We start from the raw sequence: 20,052 nt of genomic DNA on the forward strand, positions 1-20,052 counted from the left end.
TCAAGAAGCTCAACACCATCCAGGACAAAACAGCCCACTTGATTGGCACAAACATCTACTCTCTCCAGCAGTGATGCTCAGTAGCAGCACGTGTACCATCTACAAGATGCACTGCAGCAACTTACCAAGGCTCCTGCACCAGCACCTTCCAAACCTGCAACCTTTACCATCTAGAAGGACGAGGGCAGCAGACACATGGGAACCACCACCTCCAAGTTCACCTCTGAGCCACTCGCCATCCTGATTTGGAAATACATCATTGTTAACACACTGTCACTGGATCAAAAATCCTGGAACTCTGTCCCTAACAGCACTGTGGATGTACCTACACCACATGGAATGCAGCGGTTCAAGATAGCAGCTCACTCCCTGTAAGGGAAATGCAATAAATGCTGGCTTAGCCAGTGATACGCTCATCCCGTGAAAATAGTCAACTACTAAAACTATTTCAGTGCAATTTTTATTTATTTTCAAATACAAATAAAATATTAAAATCCCAAACTGACGTCAATCCATTTTAAGGGATTTCAGGTCCGGCTCTCCGCAAGGTGATAGGTGATAGGCAGACACAGGAACAAAGTAACCAGTTTGATCGAGGTTGATAGGGGAGCATGGTTCTTGCCTGTAAGTTTAAAGAGAGATAATATTTAATATTAAATTCAGTTCCTCTCCTCCCCCAAAAGGTTCAGTAATTGATGAAGAAGGTGAGAAGGTGCTTTCCCTGAGTATCTGAACGGTATGGTACATTGTCCAAGACACGGTACATTGGGGAGACCATGCAGACACTACGACAACAGATGAATGAACACCGCTCGACAATCACCAGGCAGGAGTGTTCCTTCCTGTCGGTGAACACTTCAGCGATCACGGGCATTCAGCCTCTGATCTTCAGGTAAGCATTCTCCAAGGCAGCCTTCACGACACACAACACAGAATTGCTGAGCAGAACCTGATAGCCAAGTTCTGCACATATATGAGGATGGCCTCAAATGGGACCTTGGGTTTATGTCTCACTATCTGTAACCCCCACAAATTGCCTGGGCCTGCAAAATCTCACTAACTGTCCTGGCTGGAGACAATATACATCTCTTTAACCTGTGCTTAACCCTCTCTCCACTCACATTGTCTGTATCTTTAAGACTTGATTACCTGTAAAGACTCGCATTCCAACCATTATCTTGTAAATTGAGTTTGTGTCTGTATACACCCTGTTTGTGAACACAACTCCCACTCACTGATGAAGGAACCACACTCCAAAAGCTCGTGCTGCCAAATAAACCTGTTGGACTTAAACCTGGTGTTGTGAGACTTCTTATTGGAATGTCTGAAACCAAAGGCCACAGTTTCAGAATAAGGCCTAGGCCGTTTAAGATGAGAGATTTCTTCACTCAGGGGATGGTGAAAGTTTGGAATTCTCTATCCAAAATGGCTCAGTCACTGAGACTGCGGGTGATGGATTTTTGGTCACTAGCATACCGGGATATGGTGCGGAGTTGAAGGTGACTGAATGATGAAGCAGATTGAGGCCTTGTCCAGCTCCTATTCCCTCCCATCTGTCCAGGGAGTGGCCATTTTCCTGGTGGAGTCAGTGAATGTAAGCAACACGATCTGAGAGCGTGGGTTCAAGATTCACCCTGGAGATTGGAGTATGTAATCCAGGCTGATGCAGTACTGAGGGAGTGCTGCGGGAGTTGGCAACGTTAGTCTGAGACCCTAACTACCCTCTCAGGTGGATGTGAGACATCACTCCTTCAATGAAGAGCCTCTCCCGTGTCCTGACTAATATTTATCCCTCAGTTTACATTGTTAAATGACCACACTAATTCATTAAAACCTTCTACAGCAAGAGACACAAAGTGAAAGAAAAGTGGGCTTTCTCCCCGCGCTGTGTGGATGAGTTTCGACACTCCCAGATGGAGATCTCAGGACACAGACCAGTGGTAAACTTCAGATCGGATCCAGAAATTGATTTTTAATGCAATGTGGCTCCAGGGACAGGTTCCTGAATCTTAGATTCCACACATCAATGTGCAAGCATCAAAAGCGCCTTCCAAACCCCTGACCTCTGCCCCCTATAGGGTCAAGGGCAGCAGACTCATGGGGACACCACCACCGGCCAGTTCTCCTCCAACTCACTCGATTGGAAACGTATCACTGTTCCTTCACTGTCGCTGGGTCAAATTCCTAACAGCACTGTGGGTGTACCTACACCACGTGAACTGCAGCAGTTCAAAAAGGCAGCTCACCACCAGCTTCTCAAGCGGTAATACGGATGGGCATTGTGGTCTGACCAGCCATGCCCACATCCTGAGAATGGGTCAGTGAGAGTGTGCCCAAGCTGGTCAAACCCTGGGGATGGGTGTATGGCACGTACCTCTCTGTTCCTGCTGAATCTCTCCGTCATACTGTGCAGCGCTGACTGCCCACCTCTGCTCCAGGCTCAGCTTCTCAAACTGCTGGCTGGTGACAGCCGAGGCTTGGGCACTGCTGAAAGAGGACAGCTGATTGGTGCTGAATACAACCTGCCAGGAGGGAGGGGGAAACAAGAACAGAATATTAACAAGCAAACAGCACCTTCTATTGTCTTACAACTGAGAAACCTCTTTCACATCTATAATCAGACTGGAATAGCAGCAAGAGTAGGCCACTCGGCCCCTCGAGTGGGCCAACAGCTAATGTGGTTCCTCTATTTAAGAAGTGTTGTAGAGGTAAGCTAGGGAACTACAGACCAGTGAGTGTCACATCAGCGGCAGAGAAACTATTGGAGAAAATTCTGAAGCAAAGAATCTCTCTCTACTTGGAAAGGCGGGACTCGATCGGGGAGGGGCGGCGGGGCTGGATCGGGGAGGGGCGGCGGGGCTGGATCGGGGAGGGGCGGCGGGGCTGGATCATGGATAGTCAGCATGGCTTCGACAGAGGGAGGTCAGGCCTTACGAATTTGATTGAAGTTTTTGGAGGTGACCAGGCGAGTAGACGAGGGCAGTGCAGTCGATGTAGTTTACATAGATTTCAGCAAAGCCTTTGATAAAGTCTGACAGGGAAGACATATAAAAAAGGCAAATGCACATGGGATACAGGGTAATTTGATAAAGTGGATCCAAAATTGGCTCGGTTGTAGGAGGCAGAGGATAATGACAAAGAGTTGCTTTAGTAACTGGAAGTCAGTGTCCTGTGGCGTATCGGGCTCCCTATTAATAATCATTTATATTAACAACACAAATGACTATGTGGTGGGTAGGATTGGTAGCTTGTGGATGATCCAAGGATTGGCCAGGTGATTAACAGTGAGGCGACTGCCTTGGCTACGGGAAGATACAGACAGGATGGTCAAATAGGCAGACAAGTAGCAGATGGAATTTAAACATGAAAAGTGAGAGGTGAAACACTTTGGAAGGGGTAATTTGACAAGAAATTATTCACTGAATTGCATGATTCTAGGATGTTCTGTTTGGTGTGTTTACCCACAGATCTCTGAAGATGAAAGGACATGTTAGTAGTGGGGTAAATAAGGCACATGGGACACTTATAGCTGACAAATGGCAGGCGGAGTTTAATTTAGACAAATGTGAGGTGATGCATTTTAGTCGGTCGAACCAGGGCAGGACTTACTCAGTTCATGGGAGGGCGTTGGGGAGAATTACAGAACAAAGAGATCTAGTGGTACAGGTTCATAGCTCCTTGAAAGTGGAGTCACAGGTGGACAGAGTGGTGAAGAAGGCATTCGGCACGCTTGGTTTCATTGGTCAGAACATTGAATACAGGAGTTGGGACGTCTTGTTGAAGTTGTACAAGACATTGGTAAGGCCACACTTGGAATACTGTGTGCGATTCTGGTCACCCTATTATAGAAAGGATATTATTAAACTAGAAAGAGTGCAGAAAAGATTTATTAGGATGCTACTGGGACTTGATGGATTGAGTTATAAGGAGAGGCTGGATAGACTGGGACTTTTTTCTCTGGAGTGTAGGAGGCTGAGGGATGATCTTATAGAGGTCTATAAAATAATGAGCACAGATCAGCTAGATAGTCAATATCTTTTCCCAAAGGTAGGGGAGTCTAAAACTAGAGGGCACAGGTTTAAGGTGAGAGGGGGAGAGATACAAAAGTGTCCAGAGGGGCAATTTTTTCACACAGAGGGTGGTGAGTGTCTGGAACAAGCTGCCAGAGGTAGTAGTTGAGGCGGGTATAATTTTGTCTTTATAAAGCATTTAGATAGTTACATGGATACGATGGGTATAGAGGGATATGGGCCAAATACAGGCAATTGGGATTAGTTTACGGATTTTAAAAAAAGAGAGGGTGGCATGGACAAGTTGGGCCGAATGGCCCATTTCCATGCTGTAAATCTCTATGATCTATGACTTGCTTTTATCAATCGAGGATTACAAAAACAGGGAGGTCATGTTGGAGTTGTATAGAACTTTGGTGAGGACACAGCTGGAGCACTGTGTGCAGTTCTGGCCACATTATAGGAAGGGTGTGATTACACTGGAGGGGGTGCAGAGGAGATTCACCGGGATGCTGCCTGGGGTGGAACGTTTAACTTCTGAAAAAAGGTTGAATAGACTTGGGTTGTTTTTGTTGGAGCAGAGGAGGCTGAGGGGGTGATCTGATCAGATGTACAAGATTATAAGGGACATGGACAGAGTGGAAAAGGAACAGCTTAGTTGAAGGATCAGTCCCAAGGTGAGGGGCAGGAGGTTTAGCGGGATGTGAGGAAAATCATTTTTACCCAGAGGGTGGTGAGGGTCTGGAATGTGCTGCCTGGGAGGGTGGTAGAGGCGGGATGCCCCACATCCTGTAAAAAGTACCTGGATGAGCACTTGGCACGTCATAACACTCAGGGCTATGGACCAAGCGCTGGTGAGTGGGATTAGGTGGGAGGTCAGGTGTTCCTCACGTGTTGGCGCAGACTCGATGGGCTGAAGGGTCCCTCCTGCGCTGTGCGATTCTCAGAATCCACTCTAACCTTCAATAAGATTGTGGCTGACCTGATTAACCCAAACTCCACATTCCCACCTATCCCTGATAACCTTTCACCTTCAGTCAGAGCAGGAGGGACCTGGATGATTAGGAATTGTCAGAATCTTAGAATCATACAAGACAGAAACAGGCCAACTGGGACATTGTGTCAATGCCAGTCCTTTGGTCGAGCTATCGAATTAATTCCACTCCATGTCTGGTTCTATCCCCATGGCCCTGTAAACATTTCCCCAATCCCCATTTGAAAGTTACTGTTAAATCTGCTTCCATCTTCAGGCAGCGCCTTCCAGATCACAACTCACTGAATGTAAAAGAATACTGTCCTTACCTGTCCTCCGATTCCTTTACTAATAAGCAAGGAGTGAGGAGAGATGTTCCTTCACCGAATGGATTGGGAATCGTTGGAATTCAATGCTCCAGAAAGCCTTGCGCACTCAGTTATTGAGGACATTGATGGTACAGTTTAACACAGTCAGGAGATTCACTGATGGGAATGGTTGGCTTTGAAGATTGGTGTGACTGAGGCAGAGCACGTGCAAGGGAAGGAACCTCATGCCAACTGACTTCACCACAACTGATCCTGTCATTGGCCCTTTACTGTTTGTGGGATCTTGCCGTGCACACATCGGCTGCTGTGTTTTACACACAACAACAGTGGTCACACTGCTAAAGTACTTCATTGGCTGTAAAGTGCCCTGGGACATCCTGAGGTCACGAAAGGGGCTATACAAATGAAAGTCTGTCTTTTAACACGGTTCTATTTCCAACTAGAATACGAGTTTACCATTTGAAGACTTACTGCTAATTTGCTGGGGATGACCAGAGAGATGGCTGAGGGCGTGATCCCTTCAATTTGTTGCTCCACCAGTGATGACAGTGTGATATCAGGTAACCCGGCTGTAAAAGGGAAAGAGAGCCAATGAGATCAGTGACCTCTGACCTTGCATAGCAAGATCCAATGCACAGCCAGTCAGCTGGCCCGATGGCAGCGCCCATTGTAGCTCAGTCCATTGTTGCCGTGGGATCTTGCTGTGCACAAACTGCTTGTCGCAAAAACAACAGCCATTTGGAAGGCGACATTTGTGTGCAGGGAAAGCACGGGGAAAGGTCCTGCGGACGTGGGAGGCGCTATAGAAATTCGGGGTCCTTTATTTCCATCTTCAAACCTTTTGAAATTAATGTTTGCCTCGGGGGAAGTGGAACAGAATTTGAAATTTATCCAGTAAGTTTCAAAGGAGACAGTGAAACTCCAGCAGGTGTTACTGGCCGTGCCATCGGAGCTGATGGTACTTCCTGCCTCAAACACTTGGGCAGAATTTTACAGCCCCCAGCAGGAAGGGCGAGGGGAGGATAATGCTCTCAGAAACACTGTCCACACACCTCAAATGTTTCTGCAATTTTAAGAGGGGTAGGTGAGGCCTCGAGCAGACTTCCCAATCTCACCCCAAACGCGGCCCTCAGGAGGACAAGAGTTATCCACTTCGTGGCCACTTCCTGTGACAAAACAGGCTCTCTGGCTCACATGATCACAATCCCACCAGCCAGTCATCATGCATCCATTGCGGTCAATGAACCTGTTAACTAATGGCACACCCACCATGTAAAGAAATATTTCCTATTCTACTTCCTTATGTGCCCTACTACCCCGACAATACAGCGATTACATTCTCCATCCTGGTAAATGCATCATTAAATTCTGCAAAATCTCCACAAGGATGTTCCTCGGAGACCGGCAGCTTTCCTCTGTTCCTCCAAAGAAACAAATTGCACAGATGTGGGGAGAGGTCACCCAACTCACCCTGCCACTGATATTCACCAAACTATATCTGAGGCAACATCTAGATACAGAGTAAAGCTCCCTCTACACTGTCCCCATCAAACACTCCCAGGACAGATACAGCACGGGGTTAGATACAGAGTAGCTCTCACATGCGTAAATATGGGTCAGTTTCTTCTGTAAGAATAATGAATTGATGGTTTTGAGGGAATGTGGTGTGGAGGGGATATCACAGTTGTCACATGGTGTCCAATATTCCATCCACTCAATGAGAATAAGAAGCCAATCCTTGTTACCTGCGATCGAGCCAATCTCAGTGAAGATTTCAGCTCCCCACATGCTGACCTGTCCAAAGGCCTGGGGATGAGTGGTGAGCTGAGCCAGCGCCTCCATCTGAGCTTCAGAGCATCTCAGTCTCAAAGCACCAATGAATAAGACTGCCTTACTGGTACAGAAAGAAGCAACATGTGTAAACAGTGAGAGCAAATCAGTGACATTGTGTGTAAATAGCACAATGACACAGTGTGGGAAACAGGACCGTGTCAGACTAAGTCAGCTGTTACAACATCTTCTGTTTTACTGAGCAAAGGAGAGACCGCACTGATATCATACTTTATTCACTTGATTATGAATTATTCAAGTTTAGCATTGTGAAGAATAACACTTCACTTCTTGGTTCTAATGTCCTCCATCAAACACTCACAGGACGGGGACAGCACGGGGTTAGATACAGAGTAAAGCTCCCTCTACACTGTCCCCATCAAACACTCCTAGGACAGGTACAGCATGGGGTTAGATACAGAGTAAAGCTCCCTCTACACTGTCCCCCATCAAACACCCCCAGGACAGGTACAGCATGGGGTTAAATACAGAGTAAAGCTCCCTCTACACTGTCCCCCCCATCAAACACTCCCAGGACAGGTACAGTACAGGGTTAGATACAGAGTAAAGCTCCCTCTACACTGTCCCTCATCAAACACTCCCAGGACAGGTACAGCACGGGGTTAGATACAGAGTAAAGCTCCCTCTACACTGTCCCTCATCAAACACTCCCAGGACAGGTACAGCACAGGGTTAGATACAGAGTAAAGCTCCCTCTACACTGTCCCCATCAAACACTCCCAGGACAGGTACAGCACAGGGTTAGATACAGAGTAAAGCTCCCTCTACACTGTCCCCCATCAAACACTCCCAGGACAGGTACAGCATGGGGTTAGATACAGAGTAAAGCTCCCTCTACACTGTCCCCCCATCAAACACTCCCAGGACAGGTACAGCACGGGGTTAGATACAGAGTAAAGCTCCCTCTACACTGTCCCCATCAAACACTCCCAGGACAGGTACAGCATGGGGTTAGATACAGAGTAAAGCTCCCTCTACACTGTCCCCCCATCAAACACTCCCAGGACAGGTACAGCACGGGGTTAGATACAGAGTAAAGCTCCCTCTACACTGTCCCCCCATCAAACACTCCCAGGACAGGTACAGCACGGGGTTAGATACAGAGTAAAGCTCCCTCTACACTGTCCCCATCAAACACTCCCAGGACAGGTACAGCACGGGGTTAGATACAGAGTAAAGCTCCCTCTACACTGTCCCATAAACACAGGACTGGATATTCTAGTCCCATTATGCCTTATACTCAAATTCAAGTCGTTCCTCCTATTGCAGTCAGGATTTCACACAGGCTGGCGATAGTTTGGTGTCAGGTTCAGTGTGGAGCCGGGGGTCTCGGAATCCTGGATTGTGTGAGACCGGCTGTGATGCGACAGCCATCGTGCTATTCTGCTGCAGGTTTATATTAATGAGAAAGTTGCTGGTGTACTGGAGAAAGTACACCAGTTCACAGTGACACTGACCAGTATATTGTCAACAGCACTCTTACTGCAGGCTGCTGAGGGCCAAATGGCCTAGTTCTGCCCCGATGTAGAGTCATAGAGTTTTACAACATGGAAACAGGCCTAACTTGTCTATGCTGCCCAAATTTTTCCACTAGGCTAGTCCCAATTGCCCGCATTTAGCCCATATCCCCCTCTTACCCATGTAACAGTCTAAACGCTTTTTAAAAGAGGAAATCATACCCACCTCAACTACTACCTCTGGCAGCTTGTTCCAGACACTCACCACCCTCTGTGTGAAAAAATTGCCCTTCTGGACCCTTTTGTATCTCTCCCCTCTCATCTTACACCTACGACCCCTAGTTTTAGACCCCCTACCTTTGGGAAAAGATATTGACTATCTAACTGACCTGTACTCCTTATTATCTTATGGACCTCTATAAGATCACCCCTCAGCTTCCTACGCTCCAGAGAAAAAAGTCCCAGTCTATTGAGCCTCTCCTTATAACCCAATCCATCAAGTCCCGGTTGCATCCTAGTAAATCTTTTCTGTGTGCTTTCTAGTTTAATAATGTCCTTTCTGTAATAGGGTGACCAGAATTGCACACTATATTCCAAGTGTGGCCTTACCAATGTCTTGTACAACTTCAACAAGGTGTCCCAACTCCTGTATTCAGTGTTCTGACCGATGAAACCAAGTATGCCGAATGCCTTCTTCACCACTCTGTCCACCTGTGACTCCACATTCGAGTTATGAATGTGTACACCTAGATCTCTTTGTTCTGTAACTCTCCCCAGCGCCCTATTAACTAAGTCCTGCTCTGGTTCAATTTACCAAAATGCATCACCTCACACTTGTCTAATTAAACTCCATCTGCCATTTGTCAACCCATTGGCCCAATTGATCAAGATCCCATTGCAATTGGAGATCACTTTCTTCACTGTCCACTATGCCACTAATCTTAGTGTCATCTGCAAACATACCGACCATGCCTCCTATATTTTCATTCAAATCGTTAATATAAATGACAAATAACAGTGGGCCCAGCACTGATCCCTGAGGCACACCGCTGGTCACAGGCCTCCAGTTTGAAAAACAATCCTCTACAGCCATCCTCTGTATCCATCTAGATACCTCACCCTGGGTGCCATGAGATTTAACCTTACGCAACAACCTACCATACAGTACCTTGTCAAAGGCCTTGCTGCAGTCTATGTAGACAACATCAACTCCACTGCCCTCATCTACCTTCTTGGTTACCCCTTCAAAAAACTCAGTCAAGTTTGTGAGACATGATTTTCCACTCAGAAAGCCGTGCTGACTGTCCCTAACCAGTCCTTGCGTCTCTAAATGCCTGTAGATCCTGTCTCTCAAAATACCTTCCAACAATTTACCCACCACAGATGTGAGGCTCACTGGCCTGCAGTTCCCAGGCTTTTCCGTGCAGCCCTTTTTAAACAAAGGCACAACATTTGCCACTCTCCAATCTTCAGGCACCTCACCCGTTAGTATCGATGATTCAAATATCTCTGTTAGGGGACCCACAATTTCCTCCCAATGCCCTGGGATACACTTCATCAGGTTCCAGGCATTTATCTACCTTGATGTGCTTTAAGGCTTCAGCACCTCCTTCTCTGTCATACGTAAACTCCTCATCACTATTTATTTCCCCATGAATCTTATGATATTGAGCACAATTCAAATTAGCAGGTGATTGGGAACTTGGATTGATCGTGAACAGGAGGACAGTAATGAACTTTAAAAGGACATCAGTGAGCTTGTGGAATGGACAGACAGGTGCTAGAGGAAGATCGACGCGGAGAAATGTGAAGCAATTCATTTTGGTTGGAAGAATACCGGCGGTGGGGGGGGAGATCATTTAAAATATTGCAGGGCACAATTATAAAGAGCATGAAGGGGCAGAGGAACCTTGGTGTGTATGTTCACAGAAGGTGACAGAACAGGTTGAGAGACTGCGGCACAGTGGTTAGCTCTGCTGCCTCACAGGGTCAGGGACGCAGGTTCAATTCTGGCCTCAGGTGCCTGCCCATGTGGAGTTTACACGTTCTCCCTGTGTCTGCGTGGGTTTCATCCAGGTGCTCCGGTTTGGCCCACAGTCCAAAGATGCGTGGGTTGCATTAATTGGCCATGGAAAATTGCCCCTTAGTGTCAGGGGGATTAGCAGGGTATGTACATGGAGTTATGGGGATAGGCCCTGGGTAGGATTGTGGTCGGTGCAGACTCGATGGGCTGAATGGCTTTCTGCACCGTAGGGATTCTGTGAATAAAGCATACAGAATCCTCGGTTTTATTATTAGTGATACAGAGTAGCCTTTTATGGTATTCTGTCTCATTAGATGAAGTTGGAATAATACAAAGTAAAGTTTATTTATTAGCCTCACAAGTAAGTCTTACATTAACACTGCAATGAAGTTACTACAAAATTCCCCTAGTCACCACACTCTGGCGTCTGTTCGGGTCAGTGCACATAACCAGCACGTCTTTCGGACTGTAGGAGAAAAGCAGAGCACCTGGAGGAAACCCACGCAAACATGGGGAGAAGGTGCAGACTCCGCACAGACAGTGACCCCAGCCGAGAATCGAACCCGGGCCCCTGGCGCTGTGAGGCACAGTGCTAACCCACTGTGCGACCATGTCACCCCTGAACCAGACTTCATGCATCTCCATCACCATGACAGAGGCTGTTTTGGTGGATATCTGACCTGAATTCCTCCGGATTGATCCTCTGTATCTCTGAGACTGACATTCCACAGATCAAATGTCCCAGGGCGGTGAGTGTGGTGGCTTCAAGCCTAGGAACTGGCTGCCCACTCTGCTGTAGGAAGCTGCCAAATGCCACCTTCCTCTGTAAGACACGAGGAGCAATAAACAGAATTGATATTTTGATGGACCCATCACGAGGCAGGGAGGGAGGGGAGGAGTTTGGGTCTCTAACAGGGTGGCTGCCCATTTGGCTTTTTTTAAACCCAGAGGATTTCCTCCAATTCCTTTTCCTGGCTCTGGGCCAACAGAAGGAATTTGAATCGAAACAGTAGCTTATCGCCTCTCTCTCTCTCTCTCTCTGTCTCACTCTCAGGAATGTCTCACAGCATTTCAAATACAATTCATTAGCTCTGAGCTTTGGCAAACGCAGCAGCCATTGTGAGCAGAGTGAGATCCCACAAGCAGCGATGAAATGAGCAACCAAAGAGCGTGTTATTTAAGGTTTGAGAAGGGAATACTGGCAGGAACTCCAGGTGCAGTCCCCCACTGCAGAATCTCAAACAGCGAGCTGAATAGGTGGGCAGTGTTACGAGATTAATATCTCACTCTGGTCACAGCACCTCTGACAGTGCAGCACTCCCTCAATTACGCTCTGGAATAAAGCTTCAACCCAAAATCCTTGGACCGAAAGCCCGTTCCCTAATGAGTTGGGTTGACAGACAAATTGGCCAGTTTCCCAGACACTTAGAAGTTTAAAAGGAGAAAGTGACTCCAAAAGAGCAAACTTGCATTTCAAGAACACTTTTCCTGACCTAAGGACATCCAGAAGTGTTCTACAGCCAATAAAATCTTTCTGAAGCACAGTCTCTGTTGTAGGAAATGTAGCAGCCAATTTACACACACCAAGATCCCACAAACAGCAATGATTTTGATTTGATTATTGTCACATGTATTAGAATACAGTGAAAAGTATTGTTTCTTGTGCGCCCTACAGGCAAAGCATACTGTTCATAGAGAAGGAAAGAAGAGAGTGCAGAATGTAGGGTTACAGTCATAGCTAGGATGTAGAGATCAACTTAATACAAGGTAGGTCCATTCAAAAGTCTAATGGTAGCAGGGAAGAAACTGTTCTTGAGTTGGTACGGTCGCACAGCACTTAGCACTGCTGCCTCACAGTGCCAGGGTTCAATTACAGCCTCAGGTGACTGCCTGTGTGGAGTTTGCACATTCTCCCCGTGTCTGCGTGGGTTCCCTCCGTATGCTCCGGTTTCCTCCCACAGTCCAAAAGATGTGCGGGTTAGGCTGATTGGCTATGATAAATTGACCCTCGTATCGGGGATTAGCGGGATAAATATATAGAGTTACGGAAATAGCCTGGGTGGGATTATGGTTGGCGCAGACTCGATGGGCCGAATGGCCTCCTTCTGCATTGTAGGGATTCTACATGTCTACGATCTCAAGCTTGTGTATCTTTTTCCCAATGGGAGAAGCCGGAAGAGAGAATGTCCGGGGTGGATGGGGTTTTTAATGTGATCATGAGCAGAGGTGATGTGGAATGAGGGGTTAACACTGGCCAGAGTATCAGAGAGAACTCCCCTGCTCCTCTTCACAATACTGGTCATGGGATATGGCAGGGAGCAGACAGTCCAACATCTCACTCCAACAAAGCAATCATAGCTCAGTCTCCTCAGTTCTCAGTTTTTAAAGAGATGACAGTTCTTCTAACTCAGTGGGGGACACAGATTACTGGCTGTGTTTCTGGGGACATGTCAGATGACAGACTCAATCACCATTCTTAACTCAAATCTTCTCCAGGGCACTGATCAGATGCAGCAATTACCTCCCCTGCCTCAGAGCAGAAGTTAAAAATATACATTATCTAATCATTGTCCTTGGACTAGCGCCAGAAACCAGAGTCTCTGTACGTGTAGAGGGGACTGGGCTTAGAAATAAAGCTGTCCCTGGTTAAATAGCCATCCAACACCACCAGGAGTAAGGGGAGGTAGAAAGCTAGGGGCCAGGGTTGGGGCTTTGTTTAGATGAGTGCAATTGTGCAAGAGAAGGCAAATATTACCTGCTTCTTAGTCCATTCATCCATTGACCCTAGGAAGGACAGAACGCCCAGGTCTGACATATCCACATCTTGAAGGTCTCGGTCGCTGAGTTGAGTGACTGCACGGCCCAGCTGCAGGATCTGCCATGGTTTCATTGACCTTACAGAGCCGTATAACTGAGAACAAAGAAAGAAGGCAATTATCACAATCCTCCCATAGCACTTCAGGGTGGCACAGTGTTAGCACTGCTGCCTCACAGCGCCAGCGACACAGGTTCGATTCCTGGCTTGGGTCACTGCCTGTGTGGAGTCTGTACGTTCTCCCTCTGGGTTTCCTCCGGATGCTCCGGTTTCCTCCCACAGTCCGAAAGGAGTGCTGGTTAGGTGCATTGGCATGAACTGGCGCCGGAGTGTGGCAACTAGGGGATTTTTACAGTAACTTCGTTTCAGTGTTAATGTAAGCCTACTTGTGCCACTAATAAAGCTTAAAACTTCCCAATCACCACAAAAAACAAGAGCAGCATCTGCGTGGGAAAACTTTCAGCTCCTTGTCACCCACCATCTGGACTTGGCCTGGAACTGGTCACTCGGTCAGTATCCGGGAACTGGTCACTCGGTCAGTATCTGGGAACTGGTCACTCGGTCAGTATCCTGGAACCGGTCACTCGGTCGGTATCCGGGAACCGGTCACTCGGTCAGTATCCGGGGACCGGTCACTCGGTCAGTATCCGGGAACCGGTCACTCGGTCAGTATCCGGGAACCGGTCACTCGGTCAGTATCCGGGAACCGGTCACTCGGTCAGTATCCGGGAACCGGTCACTCGGTCAGTATCCTGGATCTGGTCACTCGGTCAGTATCCTGGAACTGGTCACTCGGTCAGTATCCTGGAACTGGTCACTCGGTCAGTATCAGGGAACTGGTCACTCGGTCAGTATCCGGGAACTGGTCACTCGGTCAGTATCCGGGAACCGGTCACTCGGTCAGTATCCGGGAACCGGTCACTCGGTCAGTATCCGGGAACCGGTCACTCGGTCAGTATCCTGGATCTGGTCACTCGGTCAGTATCCGGGAACTGGTCACTCGGTCAGTATCCTGGAACTGGTCACTCGGTCAGTATCCGGGAACTGGTCACTCGGTCAGTATCCGGGAACCGGTCACTCGGTCAGTATCCGGGAACCGGTCACTCGGTCAGTATCCTGGATCTGGTCACTCGGTCAGTATCCGGGAACTGGTCACTCGGTCAGTATCCTGGAACTGGTCACTCGGTCAGTATCCGGGAACTGGTCACTCGGTCAGTATCCGGGAACCGGTCACTCGGTCAGTATCCTGGATCTGGTCACTCGGTCAGTATCCGGGAACTGGTCACTCGGTCAGTATCCTGGAACTGGTCACTCGGTCAGTATCCGGGAACTGGTCACTCGGTCAGTATCCGGGAACTGGTCACTCGGTCAGTATCCTGGAACTGGTCACTCGGTCAGTATCCGGGAACTGGCTGGTTCCAGAACTTTGTCTTACAAATACAGCAGGAGAAGGCCATTCAGTCCTTCAAGTCTGTTCCATCATACAATGAGATCAAGGCGGACATTAATTCCCTCTAGAATTGGTTCCACAGCCATTACTGCCTCTACTGCAACAGTATTACACAGTTCCATTCCTGTGTGTCAGGATGTGTATCTGACATCCCCCCCTGAAGAGCTAGGCTCCAAGTTTAAGGTCCCCCCCACCCTGGCCAGAACTCTCCATTCACCTGAAGAAGAGGGAATCCCCTTGAAAGCTAGTGAGTTTACTATCAAATAAATCAGTCGGACTAAAACCTGGTGTTGTCAGACTTCTTACTGTGTTTACCCCAGTCCAACACCGGCATATCCACATCTGGATTTCCCCATCAGGAAGGATTGGTTCTCACTATTGACCCAAATAACAAAACATCTCATTAAGATCACACCTTAATCTTCTATATTCAAGAAAATACATGCCTCCTCGTTATTTAACCCTTTATCCTCTGATGAATCTGTGGTGCATCTTCTCTAACCCTTCCTGAGTTGTGATGCCCAGAACCGACTGCGATGACCAAAGCAAAATACTGCAGATGCTGCAAAACTGAAATAAGAACAGAAAGTGCTGGATTAACTCAGCAGGTCTGGCAGCATCTGTGGAGAGAGAAACAGAGTTAATGTTTCAAGTCTGTATGACTCATCCACAGGACTGCTGCTCAGAGGGCCATATGAACTTGAAACATTCATTCTGTTTCTCTCTCCACAGGTGCTGCCTGACCTGTTGAGTTTATCAGGAATTTCTGCTTTTGTTACATAAATGCCTATTACATAGCGAGAGGATTTGAGTATCGGGATAGGGATGTTTTACTGCAATTGTATAGGGCATTGATGAGGCCACACCTGGAGTGTTGAGTGCAGGTTTGGTCTCCTTATCTGAGGAAGGATGTCCTTGCTATAGAGGGAGTACAGTGAAGGTTTCCCAGGCTGATTCCTGGGATGGCAGGTCTGTAATATGAGGGGAGACTAAGTCAGTTAGGATTATATTCACTGGAGTTTAGAAGAGTGAGAGGGGATCTCAAAAAAACTTACAAATTTCTAACTGTGTTTTATTTCTTTTAGCTGGGTCTTTAAGCAGTATTTCCTGTAAATGTAGATGGTGCAGGGTAGATGCAGAAAGATAAAAGCAAATTATTGCAGATGCTGGAATCTGAAACCAGAAGAGAAAATGCTGGAAAATCTCAGCAGCATCTGTACAGTGAAAAAAGAGCTGACGTTCCGAGTCCAGGCCTGCTGAGATTTTCCAGCATTTTCTCTTTTTGGTAGATTCAGAAAGAACGTTCCCAATGGTGGGCGAGTCCAGAATTAGGAGTGTCATAGTTTGAGGATAAGGGGTAAACCTTCTAGAACTGAGGGGAGGAGAAATTTCTTCACCCAGAGGGTGGGGAATGTGTGGAATTCACTCCCAGAGAAAGTAGTTGAGGCCAAAATGTTGTCTGATTTCAAGAATAAGTTAGATATCGCTCTTGGGGCTAAAGGGATTGAGAGATTTGGGGTGAAGGGGAGAATTAGGGTATTGAATTTGATGATCAAAATGAATGTGGAACAGGCTTGAAGGGCTGAATGGCCTCCTCCTGCTTCTACGTAACCGCGGTTACTTGAGGAGTCTGATTCTGTAGAACAGCAGCATCACGTCCGCAGTGCTCCGTGACTGACTGACAGTAACAGGCAGCAGACTGGTTAAGAATGAAGATTCCCCCGTGACTGTCAATGTAGTTACTCAGGGCCAGATAACACGAGCCTCCCTCAATGTGACATTGCTCACTGACTATCTATTGTTGGATCTCTGGTTCATGGAGACTATTCTGGGTGCGTGCTGTACTCAGAGTCCAATAGGCCTCAGCTGTTACAAGCTGAGCACTTGCTGTTTCTTACTGAAGGAACACAGAGTATTTTCGGAATGAGCTTTGTTAGATATAAAACTGAGTAGTCAGTCAATCCACCCCTTTTCAACACCTCCTTCTTTGCTGCTTAAATAACAGAACCGCTGTCTCAAACAGAACTCATTTAAAGGGAAGAAATTGTCTTAATCCAGTCGGTACATTCCTGAGGATCCCAGTGGCCAGTTTATCACCGACAATCACAGGGTAATGGATCCAGATTAGACTTCCTGTCATTTTGCAAAGTCAATATTTGTGTTTTGCTTTCAAGAAATTGGGCAAATGGCACGAACAGTAAAACACTAATTAACACAGACACAGACACAGACACAGACACAGCCCTGACCCTCACAGACACTGACACAGCTCCGACCCTCACTCACACCGACACAGCTCCGACCCTCACTCACACCGACACAGCTCCGACCCTCACTCACACCGACACAGCTCCGACCCTCACTCACACCGACACAGCTCCGACCCTCACTCACACCGACACAGCTCCGACCCTCACTCACACCGACACAGCCCCGACCCTCACTCACACCGACACAGCCCCGACCCTCACTCACACCGACACAGCCCCGACCCTCACTCACACCGACACAGCCCCGACCCTCACTCACACCGACACAGCCCCGACCCTCACTCACACCGACACAGCTCCGACCCTCACTCACACCGACACAGCTCCGACCCTCACTCACACCGACACAGCCCCGACCCTCACTCACACCGACACAGCCCCGACCCTCACTCACACCGACACAGCCCCGACCCTCACTCACACCGACACAGCCCCGACCCTCACTCACACCGACACAGCTCCGACCCTCACTCACACCGACACAGCTCCGACCCTCACTCACACCGACACAGCTCCGACCCTCACTCACACCGACACAGCTCCGACCCTCACTCACACCGACACAGCCCCGACCCTCACTCACACCGACACAGCCCCGACCCTCACTCACACCGACACAGCCCCGACCCTCACTCACACCGACACAGCCCCGACCCTCACTCACACCGACACAGCCCCGACCCTCACTCACACCGACACAGCTCCGACCCTCACTCACACCGACACAGCTCCGACCCTCACTCACACCGACACAGCCCCGACCCTCACTCACACCGACACAGCTCCGACCCTCACTCACACCGACACAGCTCCGACCCTCACTCACACCGACACAGCCCCGACCCTCACTCACACCGACACAGCCCCGACCCTCACTCACACCGACACAGCTCCGACCCTCACTCACACCGACACAGCTCCGACCCTCACTCACACCGACACAGCTCCGACCCTCACTCACACCGACACAGCTCCGACCCTCACTCACACCGACACAGCTCCGACCCTCACTCACACCGACACAGCTCCGACCCTCACTCACACCGACACAGCTCCGACCCTCACTCACACCGACACAGCCCCGACCCTCACTCACACCGACACAGCCCCGACCCTCACTCACACCGACACAGCTCCGACCCTCACTCACACCGACACAGCTCCGACCCTCACTCACACCGACACAGCTCCGACCCTCACTCACACCGACACAGCTCCGACCCTCACTCACACCGACACAGCTCCGACCCTCACTCACACCGACACAGCCCCGACCCTCACTCACACCGACACAGCCCCGACCCTCACTCACACCGACACAGCTCCGACCCTCACTCACACCGACACAGCTCCGACCCTCACTCACACCGACACAGCTCCGACCCTCACTCACACCGACACAGCCCCGACCCTCACTCACACCGACACAGCTCCGACCCTCACTCACACCGACACAGCTCCGACCCTCACTCAGCTACCTTTCACTGATGCTTTACGTGGGTGATTGGGAGTTTGGTGGGATGTCTATGATCTTGTTGATGGAGCAGTGCCCTATTTCAGTTCCGATTGTGTATCGGACACTAACGATTCTCTTGGCTGTTTGATTCCTCACTCTTTGATCTTTTGTGTTTGATCACAATTTCCACTCTCACGTTACTGCAGGCTCCACCACACACTCTCATTCTCCCCCTCCACCCTGTGCTAAGCTGCTGGATATTTGGACCTTTCTCCACTCACCTGCTTGATTCTGGTGAGCAGGATTTTCAGATATTCCGCAGACAGATCCCGATCACTGGTGAGAATTTCCAAACAGTCCTCAAATTCATCGTCTGCCATTCCAGCCAGCTGGCCACTGCTCCAGGCACTGGGGAAAGTGGCTTTGATATCAATGCAGTTTGGGATGCCCTCTGTAATGGAAGCACGGGAAATATCACATTCTGCATCTTTTTCCTTCATTTATCAGCGTTTCTTGCAAACTACCACCATCTCAAAGGACAAGGGCAGCAGAGACATGGGAACACCATCACCTGCAAATTCCCCTCCAAGCCACTCACTGTCCTGACTTGGAAATAGATCACCGTTCCTTCACTGTCGCTCCTGGAACTCCCTCCCGGAAAAACAATAAGTAGTCTCACAGCACCAGGTTACAGTCCAACCGGTTTCTTTGGAATCACAAACTTTCAGAGTGCTGCTCCTCCATCATAGAATCACACAATGCAGAAGGAGGCCATTCAGCCCATCGAGTCTGCACCGACCACAATCCCACCCAGGCCCTATCCCCAAAACCCCAGACATTTACTCCAGCTAGAACTCCCTGACGCCAAAGAGCAATTTAGCATGGCCAATCCATCTGATCCGCACACCTTTGAACTACGTGAGGAAATCGGAGCACCCGGAAGAATCCCACGCAGACACGGGGAGAATGTGCAGACTCCGCACAGACAGTGACCTGAGGCCGGAATCGAACCTGGGTCCCTGGCGCAGTGAGGCAGCAGTGCTAACCCACCGTGCCACCTCTTTCATTCACCTGATGACAGAAGGCTGGTGATTCCAAATAAACCTGCTGGGCTTTAACCTGTTGTTATGACACTTCTTGCTGTACCCACCCCAATCCAACACCAGCAACTCTACCTCATGGCCCCTGATGAGCGTTTATTACAGTGTGCCAATTCTAGGGTTTTATACCACATGGATGGCACTGGGTCAAGGTTTCCCCAAGAGTAACAAATGCCAACCAGAAGGTCCATACCCTCAGAACGTCAACATAAATTTGGAAACAACTTTATCGGAGCTTTCTCCCTGACACACTCTCTTCTGCAGAACTACAATCTGAGGTTTCACTCGGTGAGTAGTGACACTCAGTGATGCTACCAG

General features: G+C 48.7%; 1 protein-coding gene across 1 annotated transcript in view; it reads right to left on the reverse strand.

Annotated features, from left to right (window-relative positions):
* Positions 1-477: 477 nt before the first annotated feature.
* LOC145360668 (stereocilin) overlaps positions 478-20,052 on the reverse strand; it is a 68,469-nt gene continuing 48,894 nt past the window's right edge. Inside the window, exons 22-28 of the mRNA XM_080216017.1 lie at positions 18,916-19,085; positions 13,399-13,554; positions 11,324-11,466; positions 7,058-7,206; positions 5,784-5,881; positions 2,375-2,522; positions 478-622 (exon numbers count right to left, since the gene is read on the reverse strand). Coding sequence (XP_080072143.1) covers positions 528-622; positions 2,375-2,522; positions 5,784-5,881; positions 7,058-7,206; positions 11,324-11,466; positions 13,399-13,554; positions 18,916-19,085 — 959 coding nt within the window. The 3' untranslated portion in view covers positions 478-527. The remainder of the gene's footprint in view (positions 623-2,374; positions 2,523-5,783; positions 5,882-7,057; positions 7,207-11,323; positions 11,467-13,398; positions 13,555-18,915; positions 19,086-20,052) is intronic.

Source organism: Carcharhinus amblyrhynchos, chromosome 32 (genome assembly GCF_965287045.1).
Source record: "Carcharhinus amblyrhynchos chromosome 32, sCarAmb.v2.hapA, whole genome shotgun sequence".
Lineage (NCBI taxonomy): Eukaryota > Metazoa > Chordata > Chondrichthyes > Carcharhiniformes > Carcharhinidae > Carcharhinus > Carcharhinus amblyrhynchos.